This window comes from Salvia hispanica, chromosome 1 (genome assembly GCF_029641045.1).
Source record: "Salvia hispanica isolate PSC_SH4W2 chromosome 1, Shi_PSC_v1, whole genome shotgun sequence".
Lineage (NCBI taxonomy): Eukaryota > Viridiplantae > Streptophyta > Magnoliopsida > Lamiales > Lamiaceae > Salvia > Salvia hispanica.
In genome coordinates this window covers 40,996,707-41,011,177 of record NC_142692.1, presented here as the reverse complement: position 1 = coordinate 41,011,177, position 14,471 = coordinate 40,996,707, and the positions used below count along the sequence as shown (strand labels likewise).

Genomic DNA, 14,471 nt, shown 5'->3' with positions numbered 1-14,471 from the left:
CATTTCCACTTTACTCTCTCTTACTTAACTCACCTAATACAATTTTTTTTAATCTTCGTGACGAAAAGAAATGTCTCTCTAACAGGGGAGTACTCCATATCAACACGAGTTGACTGCAGCAAATATTTAAAGTAAAAAGTAATAGTGTGAGTCAAAAGCCACGTGGGAATTTGTCAAATTATTTATTTTCCGCAACGTGTCTCATATATATTTAGAGAGAGAGAGAGTGAGAGAGGAGAGAGAGAGCTGATATACGAGTGCTCTTCTCTCTCTGCCGAAACAAATGCGAATGATGAAGACGCTGAATTGCAAAAAATTCTTCACAAAACCTACATTGTTAGGGCTTGCTCTAGGCCAGTTTCTCTCGCTTCTCATCACCTCCACCGGATTTTCATCCTCTGAGCTCGCCAACAGAGGTCCCTTTTTCCTTCAACAATTTTGATTTTACTCAACTATCAATTTCAATTGTGATGTTAATCTCGATGTTGTTGTTTTTTTTATTTCAATGCAGCAAAATTGATGCTGTTTTGCTCCTATAACTATGATGAATTGTTGTAAACTGTAGGAATTAATGCACCAACTTCGCAGTCGTTTTTCAATTATGTATTGTTGGTGATTGTCTATGGAAGCCTTCTACTCTACAGAAGAAAACCTCTCAAGGTCTGCTCATTCGCTTCTCTCTCTTTCTCATCACTTTTTTTTTTTTAACCTTTTTTGGGGTTTTTTTTGGAGTATGTTTTTGTAGTTTTGAAGAAATCCTTGATTGAATGTGTTGCTTAATCTGATTGAATGTTCCTTTAAGCAGGCCAAATGGTATTACTACATCTTGCTAGGATTGGTTGATGTTGAAGCCAATTTTCTTGGTGAGTTACTGCTTACTCCATTTTCTAAAATTGATGAGTTTAAACTGCTTGAAATACACAATCCATATGAATGCTTTCTGCATCCTATATCTCGTTGAATAACTACATAATTCGATTAACTTGGAATTAGTTTTTGCTGGCGATTACCGTTTGCTTACTCTACCGTTGAGCACGTAGCATAGTAATTCCCGAATAAAAGATAGCATTGCAATTTAATTTTTCATCATACTTATGTTAGGGCTTCCTTTACAATTAGGCAGACTCACCACTTATGGTCTACTTAACTGGTTTTCTTTGCATATTGAGACATGAAGAAATCAATGAGTCTGTGCTGTGAGTGTTTTTGGTAGAATAACACGATTCGTTTTGGATGTTGCAGTGGTTAAGGCATACCAGTACACCTCCATCACGAGCGTGATGCTGCTGGATTGTTGGACAATACCATGTGTCCTGTTTCTCACGCGGTTCTTTTTGAAGACGAAATATAGGTTCCGAAAGTTTATAGGCGTATCTATCTGCGTTGCCGGTCTTGTAACAGTTGTTTTCTCTGATGTACATGCAGCAGATAGATCGAGTAAGTACTACTCCTACTTATCATTCTACTTGCATTTCATTTATCATTTTGAGAATCTGTGGTTCTGTTTTAGGTGGTAGCAGACCTCTTAAAGGTGACCTTCTCGTTATCGCTGGGGCAACCCTTTACGGTGTTAGCAACGTCAGCGAGGCAAGTGCATGCTCAATTTTACACTTGGAGATGCAGATTAGCATTAGCATAGAAGTTAATGCTCGTCGTGGTTGGTATAATGCAGGAGTTTTTTGTTAAAAGTGCAGATAGGGTGGAGCTTATGGCCTTCTTGGGCATCTTTGGTGCAATTATCAGTGCTATCCAAATGTATTCTTTTCTTTCTCTCACTTTTCCCTTGCCATTAAATTCATATCAACTCGTCAATATTTTTCACTTGTTTTAACTCTATATGCAGAAGCTTACTCGAGCGCCATGAACTCAAATCCATTCACTGGTCATCTGGGGCGGTATCTCTCTCGTTCGCTCTCTGTCTCACTTCTCTCTCTCATGTATCACTAAATAAAATATATGCTCGTTGCAGACACTCCCGTTCGTTGGATTTTCCTTAGCCATGTTTGTGTTTTACTCGGGGGTTCCTGTTTTGCTCAAGGTAAGTCTTCGTCCAAAATATAATTTGCTCGTCTATTTGTGGATTTATTTATGCTTGGATACGAATCTGGATGCAGATGAGCGGATCAACGATGCTAAATCTGTCGTTGCTGACTTCGGATATGTGGTCTGTTTTAATCCGCATCTTCGTATACCATGAAAAGGTAGACCAAATTGTGAAATCACTACTATTGTTGTGGTGTCTGATTCTATATGAATTTTGTTTATGCAGGTTGATTGGATGTACTTCGTCGCCTTTGCTGCTGTCACGCTCGGACTCATCGTTTATTCAGTGTAAAGATAAATTCATTTCGTCTCTCTTTTTTACTCCCCCGTCCCAAAAAACAGTCACTTTTTTTATTTTGGCCCGTCCACTAAAACTAGTCCTTTTTTTATGAAAACTTTTAGAGGTGATGAAAATGAGGATGATGATGAGAAGAAAAACGTTGAGGAAGAGGCTCCCCAGATTCAAGTTTGAGCAACCACATTTTTGTAGAATTTTAGGAAGATTATTGTTACTATTAGTTAATGTTTTTGTTCCACATTTATGCTCATTTGTCTTTTATATCCAAGAAAGTTTCAAATTAAAGATATGATAATCAATTAAATCAAATTCTATAGGTAGGTTTAATGAAATTTGAAAATGGAACTAAACCACGAATTTCAAATCTTTTCAATTGTTCAATTAGTATACAAGATGAATTTTTTGGTGATGCTCGAAAAATCGTTGATTAATCAAATAAGTTTTTCTTTCTTTTCTTAATGCGTGCAACACAAAATTAAGCTTATAATTAGTGCTTGATCTCGTTATCCATATGTTTAATACTTATTCCATTGTTAATGACATTCATAGTTAATAAACATAAAAAAAATTTCACCTAACCCATGCAAAAAGTTGGATGTGGACAATGGCTATTCATCTAAAATTCATCTATATTTTTGTTTATGTTCATACTAATTCTTACTTATTTTTGTAGGTTGATTTTATCATAATTGAGTTTCAGTGATGTGCATTATTTTTAAAGTAACTTTTTGGTAATTATTTTAATTTTAAGGTATTATGATGATTGAATTAAAAAATTTATAGTATGAGTAAAAGATAGATACTTATAAAAAATTAAAATCTAAAATATAGATTATTGTTAAATAACAACGCCTACTTTTCCGTTTTTAATATATTAATTCTTTTATAGAACATCTTTTATTTTATAAAAGTAGGTTAATTATTTTTCTTTATTATTCTAACATACTCCAAATTCAATCATCAAAACACCTTAAAATTAAAATAATTATTACCAAAAAACCATGCTGTTTTTAACACCAAAACATGTGAATCAACAATAGTTACGGCAAAACCACCGTAAGTAAAAAAACATAATACAGCAATGAGTTAAAATAACAAAAATAAATTTTATACTATTACCCGAACATAACCAAAACGTACTAATAAATATGAATAGAAATTAAAATTAAAGCAATTTGAATGAAACTAAAGGGAGAAAAAATAACAAAAAAAATAAAAATTCAAGTAATCCTCTCAACCTCGACGGAGCCACCAACAAGAAAGCCCGCCACGACCTTCACCGGCTTCACATCCCCGCAATCATTGCAATGACACTTTTCACGCTCCACAACGTCGATACAATGACGGCATTTCTCTCTGTATATATAGGCGGTGGTCATCTCAACCCTCAACTCTACCGTTGATCCTTGACCAAGCTTCTGTTGCGCCTCGTCCCACGACGGCCCACTAGGCACCACCACCGCCTCCCGATGTTTTGTGCTCATGCCGTCGCTGAATCCTGGGACGATGCTGTACCCGATGGGGGAGTAGCTCTGGTTGGAGGAGGCATAGTACAAAGTAATGTTGAGTTGGTCGGACAACTGAGGACTTTTGAATTTGATGTCGGTGACGATGGAGGTATTAGGGTTTGAGGAGTTGCTGAAATCTCCGCGAACGTGCAGTTGTTGTATGGAGAGATGCGGCGTCATGGCCTTGCCCACGATTTACATAGAATATCCAATTATGGCAACAAAAAACAACAGGGCAAGGCAGCCTTGTAGATGTTCCTCTCTAGTTAATGGCTTGGCATAACGATTCTTGTTGTTAGTCATCAACTTGTCGCTGTCCTCGTGGGCTATTGACTTGTCACAACGTTCCAAGTCAATCATTTTCTTGTCACAACTATCCTTGTCAGTCATTGTAGGGATCTCAAAAAATATACTCTAAACAAGAACTATAGCACTATTCCACAAAAAACAAACGAGGACAAATTCGGCACCAAGTTATGAAAAACTAAGGGGATATATTTATAGGCAAAATAAGTCTTAAACCAAATTGGAAAAGATAACATAAAGATCTATCCAAGGAAATCGAGATATACTTGGATTATTAACTAATAACAAACAAATTAAAGATTGTTTTACGTGTTGGGGCTTGCTAATCTTATATATACGATATACTTTTCTTTTATTAGTTAAGTATTGTCTGGCATGATGTAATATTATAAGTCAATTGGTATAATAAGAAAATTTATATGGTTATATTAAATTACTAATCATGGGCTCACTGCGTATTGGTGCAAATAAACTGTAGTTCTTATATGGTAGTAGTTTCATTTTCTGGACCTTCAATATAAGATCAACAATTTTGTGAAAATGGACTTAAATTGTTTTCATGTTTAGAGATAATTTTTGGTGTATTAAGGCTTTTCATACATTGGGTATATATTTTAACTATATTTGATTTATCTAAAACCAATTGTTAGTTTTTGGCTTGAATATAGTAGATCGGAATATGACTTATAAAATTACCTACTTTTATGGAATAAAAATATGTTCTACAAAAGAATAAAACATGTAGTACCATTAAAAAGGGAAAAGGTAGCGTTGTTATTTTTCAATGATATTAATGACTCAACAAATGTCCTTTTTAAGTAGAAGAAGGAACTAAACCTTATGACTCTCGTAATTCGGCTCGCGAAAAAATCGACAAAGAAAACTCTATCAGTTCGATACATTACTCCTATTTTTATATACTAGAATGATATTGCCTCATATACATCATATCACGAGACTCGAAGAATAGTATGATCATATCTCGATCTTGATATGCAATCTTTAAGCTTGGCTTGATGACCCAGCTTGCGTCCTGGGCTTGTTGTGATGATGGGTTCGGGCCCTTGGCTGGCGGCAAAGTCGATGTTTGTGTCATGCACGCATGGTACAATGGCGCGCACTGAATTGAAGAAGGGGTTTTGGTCAGATATATCACAAATTTTGGACATTATTTGGTATTTCTTGTAAAATTTAAACTTGGTCCTTAAAATCATCAATTTACAAGTTATATGAATTCCTACCCGATTCGGCTCTATCAACCTCGTTTTATATAATAAAATTTGAAATTTTTTTTGCCCCGTCAACATCTTTTTTCGAACAAGTCACCATTTAAAGTATGATTAGTCACATAAAATTAAAAAATGTATATATTATTGGAAAAAGCATCATTTAGTTAGAAACTTAAGACTCCAATAAAATTCCATTGGAGTCTAATCGGTTTGTTATCAAAAACTCACCGTTATATACTTACTAAAAAGATAATACTACAATAATTAGTAAAATAACTTATTTAAATATGACTCCAAAAAACGTAATTAATAACATGAATCGAACTAAAACAGCAAATATCATCTGAAAACTAAGAGCAGAATTAAATTAAACGGAAGAAAATTTTTAAAAAATATCAAAATTTAACTAATCCTCGAAACCTGGCCGGAGTCTTCGAGAAGAAAACCAGCCACCACCTTCACCGGCGTGGCCTCCCCACAACCACTGCAATAGCACTTTCCTCTCTCCTCAACGCTGCTACAATCACGGCAATTTACACTGCTTATAAAGTTGGTGGTTATCTCAACCCTCAACTCCACCGTTGACCCTTGAGCAAGCTTCTGGTGTGTGTCGTCCCACGACGGCCCACTAGGCACCAGCACCGCCTCCCGATGCGCCGTCCCCAAGAAATAGTTGAATCCTGTGACGATGTGAGAGCCCATGGCGGAGAAGGTTTGGCAGGAGGAACAATACAAAGTAACGTTGACATCGTCGGTATATTGAGGATTCTTGAATTTGAGGTCGATCACGAATGAGGTATTATTAGGATTGGAGGAGTTACTGGAATGTTCTTGAATGTAGAGTTGTTGTATTTCGATATGTGTCGGCCGGGCCATTAAAAATAAGTAGAACGCAATTACTCCACCTGTGATTGCACAAGCAATTATAAAAGAAAATATAAAAGCACAGCATCGACATCGATGTCGATTCTCATCAGCCATCGACTTGTCACAACGACCCTCATCAGCCATAGACCTATCATACCGATCCTCGTCAGTCATCGACTTGTCTCGTTATGAACAACTAAGGGCTATAAATAAGTATTAATCCTATTTGGGAAAAGATAACACGATACGCATTAAGATTTAAATGACAATTACAAAGTAAAGATTGTTTCATGTTTTTGGGCTTTTTATTTTTTTAATTTTATTTATACAATAAACCTTCTTTATATTAGTTCAATATTGTCTGGTACGTTTAAATCCAAATCTCTTATTATATCTTATATATCTCAACTTTTTCCTTCTTTTGCTATCTTAAAACAAGATATTGCTATGTCTCAGTAAACATAAAGGAGAATATTGTCATAGTATCTCAAAATTTTGAAGTTTCCGTTAATTTTAAACTTGATCATCAATTTTACAAGTCAGTGTATATTTTCCAACGTAATGTGTACGTATACACGTTAGAGTTTAATTTAAATAACGTCATTTTAATTTAAATCTTCCTCAAGTCACGTCTCCATCTCACCCATGTTTCCAATAGCGACTTCCCTACCAGTGGGCCGCCTTCATATCGGTTTGGTTGAATCCGTGGGGTAAATGGGTAGAGCCTTAAAGTTGGAATGGGTTCGGTCACTTAATTTGTTTGGCCCACTAATTGATGGCGAGGTTTAGTTCAATATAAATTAGGGTGACTCATAAGCTATCTTTGAAGCAATGGTGGGAAATTATCATCAACTTTTTAAAGAGGTCTCTGAATCCTCTATCAAGTTTGTAAGGCCATCAATAATCAGGTAGCTCACATGCTTGCTTTGGTTAATAGCAAGTGTTCATTTAGATTTGTCTGAAAAAAAATATTTGGTGTCAAAAATAAATAAATATTTTATGCAATAATATAATTCTAACTGTAATAATGTAATTTCTTCTTTTTCAAAATGAGTGAACTACGTAAATGTTACCGGTACCTGATCTTTCACTTTCGCACATAAATGATACATAAATGGTACCTGATCTTTATTTTATATCGTTTTTAGTACCCTATAACAAAAATAACACTAGATACCAAACATGTAATTTTTTTGTTATGGATGATATTTTTAGAAATTTCAATTAAATAAAACCAAATATGTGATTATTTTTTCTTCATTTTCTTCTTTCTTTTTAGTATTTTATCTTCCTTTCTTCTTTCTTTTTTCTTCATAGTTTATGTTTCCTCTTTTTTTTTCTCTTCTTTTTCTTCTTTCTTTTTAGTGTTTTATACATACATCTAATTGCATTCATAATATAAATCAATAACAAAAATCTAATTAAGTTAATTATATAAAGTAATTAAATTAATTGAATATTTTTTAATTAAATTATTTATACTCATTTTAGGGTAGAAACACCTAACTAAAAATATTTTAACTCTTTATCATTATGAATACAATTCACAATTTTAAATTTTGATTAAGGCTATATTGATTAGTTATTAATTTAATATAAAATAATAATAATTATTTATTAATTACTACTCCCTCAGTTCCATAGTAACAGAGGCGTTTCATTTTGAGCACTCATTTTGAAAAAATAATAATAAATAGTTAAAGTGGAGAAAGAGCAAGGTAAGAGAGAGAATATTGTAGATAAGACTCTCTACTACATTATTATCCCTCTTACTTTACTCTCTCTCCACTTTAACTATTTATTATCATTTTTTCAAAATGAGAGCTCAAAACGAAACGCCTCTATTACTGTGGAACGGAGGGAGTACTAGTTTTTATTTTTTTAACAATAATATTATTATTGTAATTAAATATAATTACAACTATAATTATGATTAAGTATATTTAAATGATAATAAAATATAAATTAATTATTATTTTATAATATTAAAATAATAATATTAATATTGATTAATAAAATAGTATTAAGAGTGAGGAGAATAAGAGAAATATTATAATATCACTTTTGGTATTAGTTTGGTCAACGTCTAAAATATCCTTTAGAATATAAATGGAAAAATGAATTTGTTTAAAGGGTATTTTTGGGTGAAAATTGCATCAGGTACCAAAAATGTGATTTATAGGTACTAAAAATAATATAAAATAAAGATCAGATATCATTTATATGCGAAAGTGAAAGATGTACTATTTATGTAGTTCACTCTTTAAAAATAAATGGCTCAACTTTAGTCATACGATGAGTTAGTAATTTGGGCAAGATTAGGGGTAAAACTAAAAATTGTTAGGAAATAAGGAGTCTAAATGCAATTTGTTTCAGGGTATATCCAAAGGAAAGAACAATCATCGGGAAATCACACTAATCGAACTCCGATTGCGCTTCTGAATCTCTCGTTTTTCGACAAGGTACGATTAGCGCGGTCGAATTTTTTGCGTAGCTGATTGATGTATATGTTTTACGAGTACTGGACCAGTATAATTCAGACCTTTCTAGCTAAGGATGAATTTTAGTTTGTTTTTTACATAATTGCTCAAATTTTGCTGTGAATCTGTGTTTCGGGTGTGATTGGATTTCAATTGTACGCAATTTTCGATTGTTTTTTTGTGAATTACGATGGATGGAATCATATGAATTGGAAATATGATAATAAAAAAAGATGAAAGCAATTATAAAGAAGGTAAGTTTAGGGGAAGAATGGAGAGTGATGGGAGATTGAAATCATGTCCTGGTTTATGGAGGATATGCAGATGATAAATCGTTTTGTGATTTATGAAGTAAATAAGATCAGGTACAAGTTTTGGATGATATGGTAACTAGATAAGTCCAACTACCAACCGATTGTTTCAAGGAGATTTGAAATTAGAATCTCGTTTGATGCCTTAGCAAGTTCTTCTACTTCTTTGCAGTGTGCGAGAGCATTAGATGCTGTCAAGAACATGCTGTTGTATATGTGTGATAACATGATGTATACATTTTCCATACGTGCTTAAGTATGGTTCTTTATGTGTCTTTGAATATTTTTTTTGTCCAATTATGTTAAGATAACTCAATTTTTGTTCTCATTTATGTCTTAGTGCCTGTACATTTTAATGATTCTTTATCTGTTCCCCTCTTAACTGAAAAAAGTTGAAAGTGTAAGGTTATTTCATTTGTTTGTGTAGGGAATAAAGATTTTTTGTTTTTTGTATGTAGATGGAGTTCTCCCTCACCTCTCTTGCTTTTAGAGGTTCTATAACACAGGCAGTCGTTGAATCAAAACAACAGAAGAAACTTTTTGTTGTCTATATATCAGGTAATCATTTTACAATCCACTATTAGATTATATACATTGGAGCATGGGAAAGAAAGAACTTCCAAATTTTCATGATCAAGGAGACTAGGTGATTTATGCTTGCACTTAGTAGCCTTGACTTGAATTATAGCAAGATCAAGATGGTAGAACATAAACATAGGTTGCTTAAGTATATATGCATGCACACACACACACTCCTGTTTTATTTGGAAAATTTTGTCCGTATCTATATAGAACTCATAGGAGTTTGAATAATACTGAGGGGGCATCATTAAGAAATTTATTTACTATTGACTGAAGGATGACCAGAGAACACCTATTAGTAAATGTAGTAGTACTTGGAGACAAAGGCAGTGAATTGCAACAAGTTGAGTGTTCAGACTCTAGCTTTTCATAAAATTACTGATGCCATGTTACTTTCTTTTAGTTTTGTAAAGAGAGGGCTATCAGTTATGGTTTGGGCAAGTAAAAGTGCCTGTTATGAAATTCAACCTCTAGCTTTTTATAAAACTTCTGATTCCTTCTTACTTGCTTTTGAATTTTGTAAAGACAGAGGACTATCAGTTATAGTTTGAGAGATGAAAATGCCTCTAGATTTGTGCAAATCTAGATATATCACCAAAAAACTTATATGGATTATGGATTGAAAGTTATGCTGCAATCTGGGGTAAAATGTGGGGAAGGAACAAATCATTTACATATAAGATTTTAATGCCAGGTCATAGTTCACTCAAATGTGATTTCTCCATCATAGATCATACTTCTAGAATTCTTATGGTGATGCTTTTTTTACAAGCCTTTATAATTGGAAATCTGAAATTCATCATGTTACTCAATATATTTAGTTTGTTTCAAATATAGAGAAGCCTTCTTGTTTCATAGAGAAGCCTTTTCATGTCTGTATATACTATTTCTTGCTAGCTTGTAGGCCTTCCTTAGATGGTTTAGGATCTACTCTTCGTTGCCATAGTCTTCAAGATGGTATCTATTATTTTGTCATAATGTTTAGTCTTCGGTAAAAAGAATTCATACTTATGGAATAATAATTTTTTTGGTTCTAGGTGACAATCCAGACTCGAAACTCTTAGAAACATCCACATGGATTGATCCAAAAGTAGGTTTGGTATCCCTTCATGCACAGACAAACTATTTTATGCACTATTAAGTTGTGGAATGAATAATTGTACAACTCTTTTATTGATCTTATGAACTCAATGCATCCAGGTTTCTGAGACAGTGTCAAAGTACTGCATTTTGTTGCACATCTTGGAAGGAAGCTCTGAAGCATTGAATTTTTCGGCAATATGTATCCTTTACATTACTTAACATGTAAATTCCTTTTCTTAGCTGACTAGGCTTAATGAGACAAGTTCCCAAAATCCTCTTAATATGATATGGCTGCCAAATGATATGTGGCATCAGGGGCGGACACAGAAATAAATAACGATAAGGGCTGAAATTTCTAAATTTTGTTTTAAAGTATATATTTGGATATTTTAGAATATTTATCGGGGCTTTTACATAAAAATTTGTGTTAAACTTGGATAAATTTAAAAAATTTACAGAAGAAAAAAGGTTAGAAAATAAATTTATTAAGGGCTTTAGCCCCACCCTTATTATACATGTGTCCGCCCCTGTGTGGCATGAAAGATAAAAAAAGATTATGTTATATTACTAGATGGCAGCAGTGATACTTTAAACTAATCTTTTTAAAGTATGCTCCTATATTTCTTTGTTAATGGAGTAATGAAGCATGGGTGTCCGCATTTCTTCCATATCCCTCTGCCTTTATCTTCCCTTGCCTATCAATTGGTGGGGTTGTATTGAACTAAGTAGGCTTTGAAACACTTGTAATAATAGATAGAGTTTGTCCTTGCATCAAGCTCTGCAGACCCACAGCAATCTTGCCCTTGTATAACTGCTGTTGGATACAATGGTGTACTACTTTGGCAGAAAGGTATTTTCTTAATAGTATAGCGACCCGTTTCATGAAGCACTTTATGCTTGTATATTTTTAATGTTTTTGGCATTTTGTTCTGCTTTCTGACTGGGAAATTTGCAGAGGGTTATGTCCCTGCTGACTTGCTTGCTTCCAGTCTTGAGAAGGCTTGGTTAAGTCTTCATGTTCAGGTGGGTCATACTGGTATTTGCTACAATATGCAAGCCTTAGTTGCTAAACTCCACTGTTTTCCTTCCTGCCAGTTTCAATATCTTAATTGCCCTTTCAACTATTGTTACCCACTAATGTAGTCTTTTCAATTTTTATATGTCTTTGGAGTAATTGAAATTTGCAAGTTCCCCTCTAGAATATAGGATATATGGACCACTCAAATCAGTGACTTAACTAATCAGAAATTGCAACTTAGTTGAATATTCCAGTGGAATAATCTGAGTGAATAAATCTTGGTAGAAAAGTTCATCTTGGGGGTGACATGCATATTGGTGATCTGTGACTTAAAAAAGAGGAGGAAATAAAATTGTGTGTTAGTCTGAATTTCATGATAGTTTAGGCAGGCAATTTGTACCTGTTCCCAACTTTCTATGTATTAATAGCTGTATAATTAATAGTAGGATTACCATTATGAGTTGGTACATTTTGTTATCTGTTGTAAAGGATTTCAACTAGTGGATTTGTGTATTATGTTAGGTCTGTTGTAAATTTTTAGTAAAAATTGGTTCAGTTTGTTTTAATTCTATACCTTCAAGAAGGTTAACTGATTGCTGTTTAAAAGTAAATCATTTTGTTAAACTGATTGCTGATTTGCCATTGTACTTGTGGGTTTTTTTCGTAGTTGCATTACCCAAGGTATTTTAGTACTTAAGCATATTATGCTCTGAAACTTGTGGTTCAGGAAACAACTGCTGCTTTCTTGACTGCTGCACTTGCTAAACAGACTGCATCTGGATCTTCTGAAGTGGCTTCTCCTGAACAAGTGAGAGCAGGGACACACGTATCAACGTCAACGACATATGATGCTACCCCATCTGTGGGTGCTGCACAACTCTTGCATTCGGAGACGAAAGAAATTGTGAATTCAAATAAAGATGCTTCCGAGGTCAGCCTATATTGGCTTCGGTTGACTTATAATGTTAACTGTATTCTGCCGATATAAATTAAATAAGATAGATCTCTTTCAATGGACAGGGCACATATTCAAAAGGAGATGATATAGCTTTACCCAAACCGGCTATTTCCGGAACTGAAACAAATTCAGGAAGTACATCAGGGAACCCTGTTGAGATAGCCCAAAAAAAACATAAAGATGCATTACCTGTCGCAGAAGAGAATTCAGATGTTGATGATCGTCATTTGAGCTGTCGTGGAGAGATTATCAAAGAAGCCAGTCAAGTGGCACGTGCTAATACCGAGGATATAGCAGTTGAGAAAACTGAAGCTTCAACCTCTACCACTAAATCAAATGATGTTTCTTTAAATATCAGATTGCCTGATGGTTCAAGCTTGCAAGTTAAGCTTCTCATGACCGATACCTTGAGAATGGTCAGAGATTATATAAATGAAAATCAAACGAGCAGCTTGGGCTCCTTTAGCATAGCTATTCCTTACCCTCGCAAGGTGTTCAACGACCAAGGTGCGCTGTGATTGCTAATCTTAAACATTTGAAGCATTTGCTCGTTTTATTTTGAACTCGGTATAGCTTTGTCACGTCATATAATGTTATGTTTACTGCATGAAATGTCGTTGATTTACTTTTATATCGCCGCAACTCTCTGATATATCCATCTTCTTATATGTTTCCCGTCTGGCTTTTATCACATGCTCAGAAATGGACAGTACATTATCCGAGTTGGGCCTTTCCAACAGGCAGGCATTGGTAGTGGTTCCGCAGAAACAGAACAATTCTCAATATAGGGGAAGATCGTCACAGAACCAAAATCATTCCTCAAACGAAGCTGGCTCTTCGAGTGCAAGTGAAGGATATTGGGGTTCTGTGAAAAGAATCTTATCTTACGCAAACGTCTTCTCTTACCTTGGCAGAAGCGATTCAACGAGTGTGGCTCAGGAATCCCAAAGTGGCATGTGGCAATATAGTAAGTATACTAACTCTCCGGGTTGTTAGTAGTATTATTCGCGTATATCATGAACTGGTCTCTGTTTTGCAGGTCCGCTTCAGAATCCCCCGAGGGACGGGGGTAGGGTTTCTGGGATGCAGTCATCTGAGCAGAGTGCGCCTTCAGCCACTAGTGGCAGCAACAGCAGGAGGCGCCCCTTGACTTCTAACTACGGGGGGAATATCCACACCTTAAAACATGACGAAGATGATGATAGGTTCAACGACAAGAACGCGTTTTGGAACGGGAATTCGACACAATTTGGCGGCAATGATGATCGGAAATAAGTTTTGGAACTGGTACGTACAATGGATGAAATGTATACGCATATTTATATGTGGGTAATAGTGATTTTGTTACATGGGATGATATAAAGATAATTTATTTTCTATAATCAGTTATAGAAGACCTTGTTGGTTCCTACTTCCTTGTACTTGTGTGTTCGTTTAACACATGCTACCTCAGGCCATGAATCTCGTTTTTCTATTTTAATTTGTTTTCATAAAATTAATAGTATATACAATTGAAACTCATACTAATAGTAGAATAGGAGATGAGAAATAAATAGGCAAAATGATAAATAATTATGTTCTTTGTCCATATAAATTGCTATTTTTTGTTAGAAAGTTTAATACTACTACTTAGTATTAATCGAATAAAAAGGATTTCATATCAATCGAATATTTGGTCGATATATTTTTTTTGATTTTTTAATGGTGAAGATAATTGGTACTCCTTAATGATATTCAGTTATGGTTGTTATATTTTCACCCCACAATTACACCATAAGTGCCAACTTT

The 14,471-nt window shown here is 34.3% G+C and overlaps 2 protein-coding genes across 3 annotated transcripts; both read left to right on the top strand.

Annotated features, from left to right (window-relative positions):
• Positions 1-224: 224 nt before the first annotated feature.
• LOC125223607 (uncharacterized) lies at positions 225-2,626 on the top strand. Its single transcript, XM_048126820.2, has 11 exons — positions 225-416; positions 566-660; positions 806-863; positions 1,243-1,437; positions 1,511-1,587; positions 1,673-1,755; positions 1,844-1,895; positions 1,970-2,038; positions 2,115-2,201; positions 2,270-2,331; positions 2,446-2,626. The coding sequence occupies exons 1-11, from the start codon at positions 284-286 to the stop codon at positions 2,513-2,515; spliced, it is 981 nt and encodes a 326-aa protein (XP_047982777.2). The 5' UTR covers positions 225-283; the 3' UTR covers positions 2,516-2,626.
• A 5,938-nt stretch (positions 2,627-8,564) lies between these two features.
• LOC125223449 (Ubiquitin-like superfamily protein) lies at positions 8,565-14,163 on the top strand. 2 transcript variants are annotated; one of them, XM_048126605.2, is made up of 10 exons: positions 8,565-8,713; positions 9,501-9,600; positions 10,662-10,714; positions 10,825-10,906; positions 11,492-11,557; positions 11,663-11,730; positions 12,495-12,656; positions 12,746-13,190; positions 13,384-13,650; positions 13,723-14,163. In XM_048126605.2, the coding sequence occupies exons 1-10, from the start codon at positions 8,612-8,614 to the stop codon at positions 13,956-13,958; spliced, it is 1,581 nt and encodes a 526-aa protein (XP_047982562.2). In that variant the 5' UTR covers positions 8,565-8,611; the 3' UTR covers positions 13,959-14,163. The 2 variants fall into 2 exon arrangements, with proteins under 2 accessions (XP_047982562.2, XP_047982561.2); XM_048126604.2 differs by having other exon boundaries at positions 12,453-12,656.
• The last annotated feature ends 308 nt before the right edge of the window (positions 14,164-14,471 follow it).